This window comes from Vespula vulgaris, chromosome 4 (genome assembly GCF_905475345.1).
Source record: "Vespula vulgaris chromosome 4, iyVesVulg1.1, whole genome shotgun sequence".
NCBI lineage: Eukaryota > Metazoa > Arthropoda > Insecta > Hymenoptera > Vespidae > Vespula > Vespula vulgaris.
The window spans coordinates 759,112-773,693 of record NC_066589.1 but is presented as its reverse complement, the minus strand read 5'-3'; the positions used below and the strand labels follow the sequence as shown (position 1 = coordinate 773,693).

Here is a 14,582-nt window from a genome sequence, read left to right as displayed (position 1 = left end):
TTAAATAGGAAAAAGGTCGTAAGTACATCGAGAAGTAAAGAGAGAAAGCGGTGAAAGTCTAGTGGGAATGTTGCGTTTCGTCGATAACTAATGTCTCAGAGGTATCATTGAAATCGAAAATGTCGAAGAAGAAGAGTAAGTAAAGATTACTTCCTTGAGAATACAAAATTTTAGTCTAAAAATAGGGGTCAAAATACGTAGGTGGTATATACGAACGCACTTATCGATTATCGATCGAGAAATCGATAGTGATCGTTCGCACGATCGTTCGCACGATCGAGGATAATGATGGCTCGCACACTAAATAACAGGTGGGACTGTTTTATAATATCGTATCATACTAACTATAAAGAGAGGAAAGGTTAATGGTCACCAAGCATAATAATAATAATAATAATAATAATAATAATAATAATAATAATAATAATAATAAATAATAATAATAATAATTTTCTCGTTCATTCTTGTTTCGAATTCGGTCGAACTTGTATGTATGTAGGTTGAATTCATAGAGCTGTATAGAAAAATTGTTGATATAATAGCCAGCCGTCGTGTATTTATAGGCTATGAATGTGTATCTGTCCGTGTATATGTATACGCGCGTGCGTGCGTGCGTACGTGTGTATGTGCGAGTGTATCTACGAATCCCACTCGTTACTGACAACTTAGAAGGCTGCGTGCGCGTTACTCGTTACTCAGGCGTGCGTGTACTTAATATTTACGAGAAATGCTTCGTGGTTGCGTATTTATGAAAGAGACGCATTGTGTACACGTGGAACCTGTATCTAAGTAATTTCTCATTGTTTCACTCCTTTCATTATATTTTTTTTTCTTTTTTTTGTTACTTTAATCCTAATATATACGTTATTATCTGTTCGTGAATATTTTTAATAAGATTGAAGAACCCTCTCTATTCCCATTTTAAAGAAAAACAAAAAAGAAAAAGAAGGAGAAGACACAATTGAAAAATTATTTTAGATAGGCAGCTCGATACGGTACAGCACGTTCTCTTCTAACTGAGTAATAACTCTTTAGGATAATCCAAGAAGAAAGAGAGAGTTTGAAAACGTAAGCAATGTCCTGTACATATCGCTACATATATCCCTGACCATATTCACCGTGCGTGTATCTTTCATGGCCGATGTCTATGACGAACGACTCGCGATCCGGCGATTCACTGGTCTCTCCTTCTCGAGTCCTCTAAGTCCTTCTGCTCTGGAGAACACGCGACAATGCTCACCGGCGAAGCAAGTGAATACAAGTACGAGCGATCGATTCAGAAAATATTCTTCCTTCGGTACATGCACATGGTTCTTAGATTTATTTCACATGGCACTCGTAAAATCCTCTATTTTCTTCGTTTTCGAGGATCCAGTTCGTCGGCGTTTTTTAATATTTTTTCTCTTTCGTTCTGCTTTGTCTCTTTTCTTCTCTTCCTTTTTTTTCTTTTTTATTTATTTATTTATTTTTGCTTCGTTCATTTTCTTCTCTCGATACGTCGCTGCTCGATCCGTGTTATTTCAACGAAGAGAAAAGATTAATATTTACGTATTACATTGCAAGCTATCGAAATTACGTAGGGTGAAATGAAAATTATCAAACTCGTTGAAAAGATGACGGATTCGAAAGTTTTTAGTTTTATTATTATTCAGATCAGTAATTAACGGAGAATTTTTAATTGTAATATATTTTTTATCGTCTTGGTTAAATACTTATTATCGTCGTAGTTAAATAAGTAGTTTATAAGAATAAAAAAGAACAATTTTTATTATTATTTAAAAGAATGTAAATCGAAAGAGAAAGATAGTCGTTTGACGATACATACCAAGACATAAACGAAGAGTGTAAAGAAAACGTGTCTCTTGAATTACACATTTATTTTCGGTCGAATCTCATTGGCATTGCCGGAACTGTGGTCCCTCGAAAAATACAACGATCGTGGCAAAAACCGGATGCCGATCGTACGCATGCAGATGTTCGGAGAAGCCGATGTAACGGTTCACCATTGGGGCCTTCTCTCGCGTTCTCTTTTTCTTCGTCGATCGTTCCTTATCCTTCGTTGGGATTTTAAATCGAACGTTGCGGTATTCGATGGTGGAGACGCTTAAATGAGAAACGTTTGCCCGTACCAAGTTTTTTTTCCATGAGACGGATGGAAAAAGCGTTAATTAAAGACGTACCGCTATTTACCGAACAAAAATTTAATCCGTTAGGTTAAAAAGCACATCGCTAATCTCGAGATAAAAGAAATGAAGAGAAAAAAGGAATAAATAAAGATAGATAAAAGAAATTGTGCCGAACGAATCTTTACGAATTTAATAATTCCTTTAGAAATTTCGTAAAATATTTTTGTCGTCGATTCTGTTATCGTCATTATCGTCAATATTTGACTTTAAATCGAACTATTGTCGATCGTTTTCAATAATTATGAATTTTTCAAATAAAAATTAGTCTTTAAGATTGTGATATTCTATAGGGAGTTTATTATAATATTTATATAATCTTGATAGAGCAAAATACTAGTCTTGTTTTTTTTTTTTTTTAGTTCTTTGACATCTATTTAATATGACTTAAGTATATACAACTAAATGTGAGTTTACTTTTCTTTTCAAATAAGTATGATTTTTACTATCGCAAATTACTTTTTAATATTATTACATATTCTATAAGGACTTTATTACAATACTCATATAATGTCGACATACAAAACTCTAGTTTCTCTAGTTCCTCTCCATTCTAATATGACTTAAGTATATATTATACAACTAAATATGAGTTTACTTTTTCTTTGAAATAACTATAATTCTTTTTAATACAAATTACTTTTTAATACTATTACATATTCTACAAAGAATTCATTATAACATTCCTATAATATCGGCACACAAAACTCTAGCTTATTTTTTCTTTCAAATAACTATAATTATCTTTAATACAAATTACTTTTTATAATAACATTGCACATTTTACAAAGAATTCATTAGAATATCCATACAATGTTGACACACAAAACTCTAGTTTACTTTTTCTTTCAAATAACTGTAATCTTTTTTCAACACGAATTACTTTTTAATACTATTACATATTCTATAGAGAGTTCATTACAATATCTATATAATCTCGACACACAAGGCTCTAGTTTCTCTTCTTCTTCTACTCGTCCACCTAACATGTACTATACGTACTATATACAACTGATTGTGAGTTTATTTTTTTTTTTCATCCGATACACGATACGGCATGGTATATATTCGTATAGAAAGAGAGAGAGAGATAGAGAGAGAGAGAGAGGAGAGAAAGACACAGATAGACAGAGAAAGAGAGAGAGAAAGACAGATAGAGAAAGAGACATAGATAGAGAAAGAGAGAGAGAGAAAGAGAAAGAGAGAGAGAGAGAGAGAGAGAACTCGATGTATGTACCTTCCTCGGAGGAGCTTTAATCAGATCCCACGAGTCCCATCCGGTGCAACGTAGAAGAACATAGTTCTCCTCTTTTCCTCTTGCTACTCGTAGTCGTCCTCGGATTAAGCGAATATTCGAGCAGGTTCGAGTAATCGGTTCGCACGAGTACAGAAAAAGAGAAAAACAGAAAGAGAATGAGAAAGAGAGAAAGAGAGAAAGAGAGAAGGATAGTAAGAGCGACAGAGAAAGATTCTCTCGCCTTAAGGCAAATCCAAAAGGAAAAGACGAAAGGGGGAACGGGAAGCTGTGAATGCGATGCACAGCATTGCATCGCGACGAGCGATGCACCGTTACGTGACTCCGGTCGATCCGTACGTTCGCACGAGAAGAGGAGAGCAAAGTATCGACCGGCAGTCTTGTAAAACGCTCAAGTGTTTTCTTCTTTTCTTACGTGATAAAAAAGAGAGAAATAAAGAAGAGGAGGAAGACATTATGTTCTGGTATTTTCTTTTTCTTTCCCTTTTTACTTTTCTCTTTTTGTTTTTTTTTGTCTTGTTTCAAATTCATTTTATATAGAATGATCGATGAATAATCGATTATATATGATCGATGATGTATGAAATATAAATATGCGAGTCACCTTGTATGTACAGGGTGTCCCATTTATCATGAAAAATTGCAATATTTCAATCGTGACTGACTGAATCTAATGAAACAATTTTTTTTTTTTATAGATTTATGTGCTTCGAAGAGACTCATCATATGGTGGTAATTATTATGTTGCAAGTGAAGTTGATGCAGGAGAAGTGCAAAATCAAGTTCATTTTTTCTAATAGGAATAATTATCTTTCTTTTCATCGTTCAACGAAAAACTTGTACAGACGAATTCAGCGACATGTTAGATAAGATCATTTATTATTATAAAATGTTGTGAATTATATTATAAATTTGTGAGTTCTTAAGGAACCCTAATAATAATATATCACCGATTGTCTACAATTAGGCTATGTATTGTAAACAAACAGGTCGAACTTCTTTCAAAATAAATTTCAGTTATTCAGTTTAGTAATTTAAGAAGCATAAAGACTGATAAGAAGTTTTTCTTTGTTTACAATATTATATTTCATTCTATTGTAATATATTACCGTATGTTATATTATATTGTATTATATTATGTTGTATCATATTGTATTATATTATATTGTATTAATAGTGCGTATTATATAATAAGATAAATATCTGCATAATTATCAGATGCAATGTACTTATTATGTATTATTAATAAAAATGAAAATAAAAAAGTTTGAAGTTGAAAGAAATTCAATGTTTTCTAATTTAAGAACCTACCACTGTACTCCTTATCCCAAAAAGAAGCGTTCTTAATTAAACCCTTGGACAAAGTTAATATTTTTTCTTCGAATAGTTTTGAGCAATAATTTAAAAAAATAAAAAATAAGGGGACGATAGAGCAAGCGAAATTACATTATCTGATAAGTTAAGTAAATCGATTTGGGTGATAAATTTACGCTTTGTACAGAATGTAAAATTTCGGATAGGATAACATAATATAACAGAAGATGGCACAATTCCACGTGCCACCTCTTTGGGTATCCTGTGATCCTAATACAAATCTCGATTTGCGGGAAAAATATTCGCGCGCTCTAAAATTCAAAATTTTTAATAGGAGAGAATGACTTACTAGGAGGTGGCAGAATTCAACGTGCCACCTCTTTGGGTATCCTGTGATCCTAATACAAATCTCGATTTGCGGCAAAAATTTTTGCGCGCTCTAAAATTCGAAATTTGATATAGAAAGGCATGATTTTTTGTGCTACTTTCTCCTGTTTTATGTGATCGTGATATAGACGAGAATTTACGAGAAAAATTTTCGGTTTTTGCTGATTTTGAAATAAGGAATGTAATTTTTTAGGTAAGGAAATAATAGTAGGATTTACTAAACAACACATTTGATTCGTTCTCAGGTTAATTTTTATTTTCTGATTTACCAGTACATAGTACATATATTATATTTGATAATTGTATAAATATTAATATATATAATAATGTCGCTTTAATATAACATAATTTATTACAATATAATTATGGTACAATAGAATACAATATAATACTGTTACTACAAAATAATAATGCTGTAAACAAAGGCTGAACTTTTTATCTCTCGTTTTATCTCTGAAATTATCGACTTAAATGAATTTTATTTCGTTCACATTTCGGCCTTTGTTTACAATATGCAGCTGGTAACCAGCGTTACGGGAGTTTATAATATTATAATAATAAATGACTTCGTATGACGCCTCCTTAGAAAAAACAAATTGTAGTTCCATTGAAAAGATGAATTTGACCTTGAATTTTCTTCCATCACTTGATCTGTAAAAAAAAAAATTGTTATTATATGATATATGTACTCCTTTTAAAGAAATCTGTAAAAAAATTGTTTCCATAATTTCAGTCGTACACGAGATATTTCAATATTTTTGAGATATACGTAACTCCTTATATATACATCGGACATTACACATGTCCAATTACAGATTATCGTTCATTCCGGTTTGAGTTGATCGACCTAGAGATTGTAGCAAGTTTATCGGAATATTAGTGCGTAACTAGACGATTATCATCCATAGCATTTAAATCGGGTTATTCCTAGTTTGCTTTCTTACGCAAAAATCGTGATCAGAAAATTTATACATGGAAAGAATGTATGGTAAAAAAAATTCATGGAATTTACAATGTTTGATCGTCGATAACGAGCAGTTTGGCGAATCGATTGCGAGGAAGAGGACGCGTTGGAAGGAGAATCGAGCTTGTTAGAAAGCTACGACGTCTCAATAACAGTGCTCTCTCTCTCTCTTTCTCTCTCTCTCTCTCTCTCTCTCTCTCTCTCTGTTTCTCTTTCTCTCTTCACGGATATAGAAACACCCTCGAAACAAATCGTATTGATTAGATCGGCTCGTTACTTACCGGCAACGTTTGATTTTAAGGAACGCCTTGCACCCAGCAAGGGAAACCTTCGTGATTCGACTCAATTATCCTCGCTACGATTCTCAAGAAGTGTAATATACAACTGAGTGCCACCAACAACAGCTGAACAACTACGAAAGATTTAATAAGTGTATCTTTGCGTTACATACTACTTTCGACAAACTTACATCTACGGTAAAAATATATTTTTATTATACTCGGAGACAATACGTGGGAACGTAAAAAATGAATTTATAACGAACAATAACGATATTAACGAGATCATTTGTTTTTGTAAATTCAATAAAATTTGTTAAAATATTGAAAATAAGTATGAAACGAGTATGAAAACTTAATAGATTTCCTGTTAAGTTAAGAAGCTTGGAGTCATCAACCTCGTGCTACTTTCTTGACGATCGTTGATTAAAGTAAACGTGTTAATTAATTTGTGCGAAAAGATATATTTATCTCTTGTTTTTCTCTTATTATTATTCGTTCAGAATCGTCACGCTTTTCTACGAAACACCGACGAGATTCGTTGGAAATAAACGTGTAAAACATCGGCGGTAACCAAAACGCGTAACGTTAATTATTCACAAGGTGCTCGAGGCCACAGACACGGCACACCCTCGTCATTAATTCGTTAATTACGTCTCTCACGAGTTAACGAGCAGTTCCGTATGGAGTGGTACGGAGTTCGATTGTGCTTGTTCGTAAGAGTCTATTTATTTCGAAACTCGTGAGAAGAATTTGAATTCTCGAACAATAGTTTTATGTTAACGAATTTTTTTTGCTGTAATTTTTCTTTTTTTTTTTTTTAATCATTTTTTCTTCCTTTTTTTCTTTTTTTAATCGCACGGCCATCATCACAGTACATCTCGTACGAGTTGTTGTGATTGCTGATGAACGCGATCAAGATAAAAAATTGTACTTTTGCGTATATAATCAACGAAAATGAGATTTGGAGATAATTACGTTTAGAACGAAAAGGGATCCTCGTTTGCACGAAAATTGTTTCGAATTCCATTGGCCTAGGGTGGGTCGGTGAAAAAAGGTGGGTCGACCCCTAACCTTAAATCTTACCGTATCAAAATATAATTGAGAGGTAGCTGTAAGGATAGTCAGTCCCCTTATTCCCTGGAGGCACGAGGTTTAACGTATGAATTTTACGTTCGGATGCATCAGCCTTCGCAACTCGCCCAACCGGCTTTATTGCTGGGCGTAACGCGTGCGCATAAAACATGCAAATTTCGCAGGCATTACAGATTTTCGTGCGACCGATACATTCTCGAGGGAAAGGTAAGTATATTATTTGCTGTTGTATTGTTGTTGGTTAACCATTTGTAATGTAAATACATATACATGCACACATATATATATATATATATGTATGTATGTATGTATATTCGATGAAATTGCATCGACTAACTTATATACATATTTATGTCTATATCATTTTGTCACTTTCAAAGTAAAAATTAAGATAAATACGTATGCACATATTTACAAAAAATGTTAAATAAAAATAAGAACGATACAATGAAGATATTAGAATTTTGGTTATTAAATAATTCAAAACAACCTCTATGTCATTCTCTACGTTTAATCTTATGAAACCTGTCCACTCACACGTACGCATTCATACACGTAAACATTTATATTTGCTCGAAAAAGTAAATGGCTATCTGCTCGTTACATTTTATCTCAATTCGCAACGACGCGTGTCGCACAAATGATATCAACCGTTTTCTCTAAATGTAACGATAAACAGGAAGAAATAGTTAAGCGAAACATAAAAAAGAGAAAGAAAATAAAAGAGCAAAGAAAGAATGAAAAAAATGAAATAAAACAAATAAAATTTCTTCGGATCGACGCGATAAAATATGTTCGTTGTATTAACGCTAAACATTTCTTTTTTCTTTTCGAATTAAATCATAATACACAATAAAGGAAAAGCCGGATATCCTGTAAAGAGTTCATTTTTTCTTCTTTCTTCTTTTTTTTCTCCGATTGAATCATCCTGATTCAGCTTAATTGTTCACCGAGTCGGTACCGATTCCGGTCTGAATTTATAAGATACACGGAGGTAAACGTTACCGCCCTTATTTACAAGACGGTTTAATTACAAGTGTATAACAAAGTTCGACGAACTTCCATACTCCTCGTTCTCCCTCTCCATTCTCACACTCTCTTCCTTTCTGACTTCGTTTACGCGGTCACGCATCAGATATTTCGATTTGGTTCCACGCGAACGATGATTCGTGTCGACGCTCGTACCGTATCCGTCCCCGACGAAACGGACCGAAGCAAAAGGATATTGCTGATGCTCGCTTTATGCTCGCGTTTAGATGGCCTTATTTACATGGACGAGTAAAGGAAACAATTGCTTTGAGTAGAAAATAAATAAATAAAAAGATAAATAAATAAATAAAGAATGAAAGCATTATTTTCTTCCATATTCAAAGTAAATCAATATTCAACGATATCTCACAGGTATCAATTTAATAACGATCATAATTATCTCCACGTCATTTTTTTCTCGTTAAAAAGAAATTAAAAAATCGAATCTTTATTTTTCCATTCACTATCAAACAAATCGAGCACGGTCAGTTCTTTTAAGTGAAAGATATCACGCAATTGTTATCAAACGACGCGTTCATTGAACCGATTTCTCTCGTTGATGGCTGCTCTAATTAAAATAAGTCAAAGGATACGCTCTAAAGGACGACGTCTTCGAGCATTTTTACTAACTTGAACGACGATGCTTTGTGAGAACCGTGAAGTAGATTTGTCTGATCGATATCGTTCGAGACTGTCCGTTCGATGTCGGTCTAGTATGCTACGTTAAAGACACGATTGATAAGAGACGATTAATAATTCGTTCGAATTTTATTAACGTAATAAATTTATCCGTGAAAACTATCGAACTAGATATATTATCGAGATAAGAAAATGATGATTTGTAAAAGAGAACTCGTGATAAAAACTATGATGATAGAAGGTGTAGGTAGCATACTCGAAGGTGACATCTACATGCGTATCGACTATCGAGTATGTGAGGCGACACATGTTACGGGTATTCCATTGAACAAAGTGAAAGTCGGTTCCTTGACACGTTTTCCGGTGCCCACATTTTAAAGGAAGTTGTTTACCGTCGTTGGACGAGCTCAAAAGACGAGTCAACGAATCTTTCCTTTGGGACTTTTGTCAAACTAAACCGTTAGAACTTTGTGATAAATTCGAAACAAATCGTAAAAGAATCGATTCACTCGGTTAAGTAACAGGAATTATATAAAAAAAATTTTTTAATCCTTCTCGAATTCCAAGAAATTTTTCAATTCTAAAATTTATCCTTTTCAATCTATTATTATAAACGTCGTTTAAGTACATTGATTATTCTACGAACATAAGCACGTTAATTTTAAGACTCACGAGGGAAAAATCATTAACGTATACTATAATAACTATAGACAGCTTCTAAGAACATTAAAAGATAATCGCCTTAGAGCCGCACCTTCCGCTCGATAGTACTCACATTCGAAGGGAAGGCTCGTACAACTTTTAAAGAGAGAGAGAGAGAGAGAGAGAGAGAGAGAGAGAGAGACCGATAGAAATAGAGAGAAAGAGAAAGACTCAGGTCTTATATACGTTCTATGTGCGAAAAAGAAGGAGAAAGGCTCGTTCGATAGATTTTTTTCTTTTTCTGTTTCTTTTCTTTTCTTTTCTTTCTTTTTGTTATTTATTTTTTTTTTTAGAAGCGTTTATCGGTCGATTAGCTTCGAGTACACGCGGATTCACTTTCGTTCGTCGCCGTAGTACACGTTCCCTTGCTCTTTCGAGAGGACCGACGCCATTGTCATTAGCGAGAAAGTCGCACGACTTCTTTTGCTTCTTATTTTTCCTATCGTAAAGTACTTCTCGATGTCAGAACATACGAATGACCCGTTACAAACACGACCAGATATAGATAAACATTTTAATGTACATCGTCGATCTTCCATCGTCGATCGGGATGCTCGATTAAAAGCTACGAGTTGTCACACCGTTGAGATGTAGTTTTACCATTTAAATTCGCGACGTCGACTTTCTCCTCGTATCTTGCCATTTGTTTTATCAAAAAAAAAAAAAAAAGAAAAAAAAAGAAAAAAAACAAAGAAAGAAAATAGAGACAAGAAAAGTGCAGAAGTCTTTCTTTTTACCTACGACATACGTCGTTTCTTTTCTTCTTTTTTTTTCTTTTAGTTTTTGGATTCGCATCCTCCTTTCTCCCTTGCACTTAATTCAATTTCTCCTTCTTCTTTCGTTTTCTTTTTGTTCTTCTTATCTTTTGTTTTTTTCTTTTTTTTTAATATAAAAATGGAGGGAACAAGTAGAGGAAAAAAAACAGGAGAAATTGTTCTCGCGCGTGAGAGGCTCTTTAGTTCCCTTCGTTTCTGCTCTCGTCCTTTCATCTTTGCTATTTCACCGCTACTACCTTCTGGCAGCTTGAAAAATGGCGCGAAACACCGGTATGACAACTAGTTCTTGAGATCGCAGGACAAGGGAAGAAATACGCCTTGTATACGCACAGATAGAACGTCTTGGAGCGGGTCTTGGAAGAATGTTAGGATGTTAGCAGAAAATATACACCTACGTGTTTATATCTGTCTTTGTATGTGTACGTATAAATATATTCTATTCGTGATCGTTCGTGCGTGTGCTCGAGTAAAAGAGAAGAAAAAAAAATTGGAAGCTATGGCACGTGAACGCCATTGCGTTCGTCGAACGTTCTGTGATACGTGAAACGTGATATTTATTATATTCATTTTGATTTTTCGTTGGATTATTGAATATTTCCTAACGTATCTACTCTATGTAAGTATGTACTTTGATTTTGTTCGGAGAAAAATCTATTTTAATGAAGAATAATTATTCGAGTTTTTGTTGTGTCGTAGACGAGGAGATTGTATCTTATCTTTTTTATTTTTCTCGTTTTTTTTTGTTTTTTTTTCTTTTTGCTTTTTTACGAACGACCGAAAGACAACAATAAGTAATTTCGAGAGAGAGAGAGAGAGAGAGAGAGAGAGAGAGAGAGAGAGAGAGAGAGAGAGAGAAAGAAAGAAAGAAAGAAAGAAAGAAAGAAATCTCTTTTCTTCTTTTCTTCTTCTTTTTTCTTTTTTCTTTTTTCTTTTTTCTTTTTTTTCATGTTTCTGTATATCATTGGCACGAAAACGAGAGGTCGTGTTGCAAAATACGAAACCCGTACGACAAATCGTTCTATTGTTGCTGACTGTTGCAGGTGTTCGTTCGCGTTATGTTTAATTCACGAAGGAACGAGGAAGAATTAATAAAGTGTGATACTCTTACGAAACTCACACTCTCTGATAATAAGTTTTCTAATAATATAATAATAATAGCAATAATAATAATTATTATAATTATATCTTTCGCATAAGAAAACATTTCTCTGATTTGGACTAGTACAAACGGTTTGTACCAATTTCACATCAGTGTGATCATTGCAGAAATTTCTTAATTATTTCAATCGTATTTAATATTACTAATCTTTGCATTTGCTAATAAATGTGTATTAGTAGATCAAGTAGATTTATTATTATTATTATTTATTATTATAATAATAGTTACATAATAATTTTTATTATTATATTCTTCTTTTACTAAGATTGTCTCCACTATCATCATCATCATCATCATCATCATCATCATCATCATCATCATCATTATTATTACTATTATTATTATTATTATTATTATTATTATTATTATTATTATTATTATTATTATTATATCTTAATAAACTTTTTTCAAGTTGTTGTTTAGATATTTGCAAAGTTTCGAGAAGTTCGTCGACATTAAGAAACGTTAGAATCATTGGAATACCGTGTTATTTATTCTTTCTCCAAGGAAATGATGCCGTTTCCGTCGGTGGTCGGTCATTTAAAAGGACGAAATATGGCGGACGATGTGCGACATGCTACCAAACAACCGGAAGAACGTAACTAAATAATGATGATATATAGTTTGAAGTTAGGGCGTTTCCTCGTGTCTACTTTGTAGCATCGTTTTTTCGTAACGACCGAACGTATTTTATTTTTTTTATAAAACTTCTTCTCCTCCTTCTGTTTTTTTCCTTTTTAAATTTATTTCCAAGTAAACTTATGAATATAAATTTATTACACTGATTTTACATAAAGACGCTATATCACCTCTCTACATTTAATCCTCATGAATAATAATCGTAAATAATCGTATTTATTCAATCGGATATATTCGTCAAACGTTTGATGAGCCATAATTATGTGAATCGATCCGATCGAATTAAAGCCTTTTCTGATTTTCTTTTGCAGGTAAATAAGTAAGTAAGTAAGTAAGTAAGTAAGTAAGTAAGTAAGTACGTTGACCGGAGGCTATAGTAAGCTGACCGAGAATACCGTGAGAGTATCGAGAGTCGCCGGAAATGCGGTATGATGCATTTTGCGCATGTCGTCCGAGCGATTTCTTGCTCGTCTCGTCTAACCTTCTCTCTCTCTCTCTCTCTCTATCTATCTATCTATCTATCTATCTTTCTCTCTATCTCTATCTCTATCTCTCTTTTTCTCTCCTTTCATCTTCTCGTATCTCGTTTCGCCTCGTAAGCGAGATCAAGGCAAGCCTGTATACTCTTCATCGTCCTTTTCTTTTTCTTCCATACTTTTAAATGTACATCTAGTTGAACCTGCACCCTTATCTCTTCGAAGTGTCCTTCGAGGATCGGGTTTTGCTCCGATCGATAACTCGATCGGATAATTCAAATAAGTTTCGTTAATATAATCTTTCGTTAATATATAACGATAAAACTCGCGAAAATCATTAATCTCTCAGTCTCTCAGTTTTACGTAAACTTACGGAAACAATGAGTCACTTCGTTCGCGGATGGCTCGAAACTAACTTTCGAGAGGCTCAGACATTTCGAAATCACTTTGTAACGAATCGTAAAGTACCGTGTGTTTGATTATATTTTTGTATTTGTTCGTTTTCTTTTTCTTTTTTCTTTTTTTTTATCTTCTTTTCTTTTCTTAATTTACGCAATTTCCCGAATTTCTGAGCCTTTAGGAAGGATATGGGGCTATTTAACGGGATGGGATGTTAAACGTTCGTAGAGTCGTTTCGTCGGAAATACGACGTAACGTTTAGGGACAAACATTGACGAAAGGCGTTGCTGCTTTTGTATGAACAATTGAAAAAAAAAAAATCATCAAGCAATCGTGTTGAAATTCTATGCACAACGTTTATCTATAACACTTAACGTTCTTTATCCAAATTTGTTAATACGATTTCACTCAGATTTGTAATGTTTTTCATTCAGATTTGTTAATATAATACATAGGTATTTAAAAGCTGGATTCGTTACGAAATACGTTCTATTCAAATCGTGAAATTGTTTTGAAATCCTACGGAGCTTATTCCAACTGCTACAGCTATAATATATATCATGGCGATTTTGTTTTTCCCCCTTTAAAAATTTAATTATTTGAAGTATTTAAAAGTTTATCCTCGCGAAGTGGTTCTATTAAGAAATCGTCGTTCCGCGTTTAATAAGCGAGACTAGTACGTTTTATTCGAGCGGCCATGGATCGTTAAGAATCATTATTGATATTATACCCGTCTTACCTTGCTCCCTATTTTCATGAAATTACATGAGATTTACATTACAGTAACTGGGAGTTACGGTAAACGAAATTGCGTTTGGAAGAGATGCTTTAACTGAAGTTGTAATTTGCATTCGAAACGCGAAGAAGGGAGGATCGGGGAGAGGAATCTTTGAAAATCGTTCAACTTCATGGATAGTCAACGATATTACGTCGCTTATTCGAAAATATTCTTCTCTTCGTTCTACGATCACATTGTAAATGTTATTAAACCTCCGTAATTGAATTTATTTCTTATTTTTACAAATAGATAATATATATTTACAAACGTGAAAGTAATAATGTCTTGAAGAATTATACTCAATCGTAATGGTATTGTACTCACTATAAGTGTATTAAATTATATTAAATTATATTAAAAAAGAAAGATAAAAAAAAAACATAGCTAAATTTCAAATATGTCGTAACGATTAATTTTATGTTGAAATAAAACTTAAAATGAAATACATATACACACACATATATGTTACCTCCAAGTTATATAGTGTTACAAATTGTTAAGATACATTT

General features: G+C 33.3%; 1 protein-coding gene across 3 annotated transcripts in view; it reads left to right on the top strand.

Annotated features, from left to right (window-relative positions):
• The window catches only part of LOC127063441 (serine-rich adhesin for platelets-like), a 134,203-nt gene that overhangs the window by 84,520 nt on the left and 35,101 nt on the right, over window positions 1–14,582 (top strand). Inside the window, exon 2 of one of the 3 annotated variants that reach the window (XM_050993245.1) lies at window positions 4,137–4,170. The exons of the other annotated variants lie outside the window; for them this stretch is intronic. Coding sequence (XP_050849202.1) covers window positions 4,137–4,170 — 34 coding nt within the window. The remainder of the gene's footprint in view (window positions 1–4,136; window positions 4,171–14,582) is intronic. 3 annotated transcript variants of the gene reach the window in all.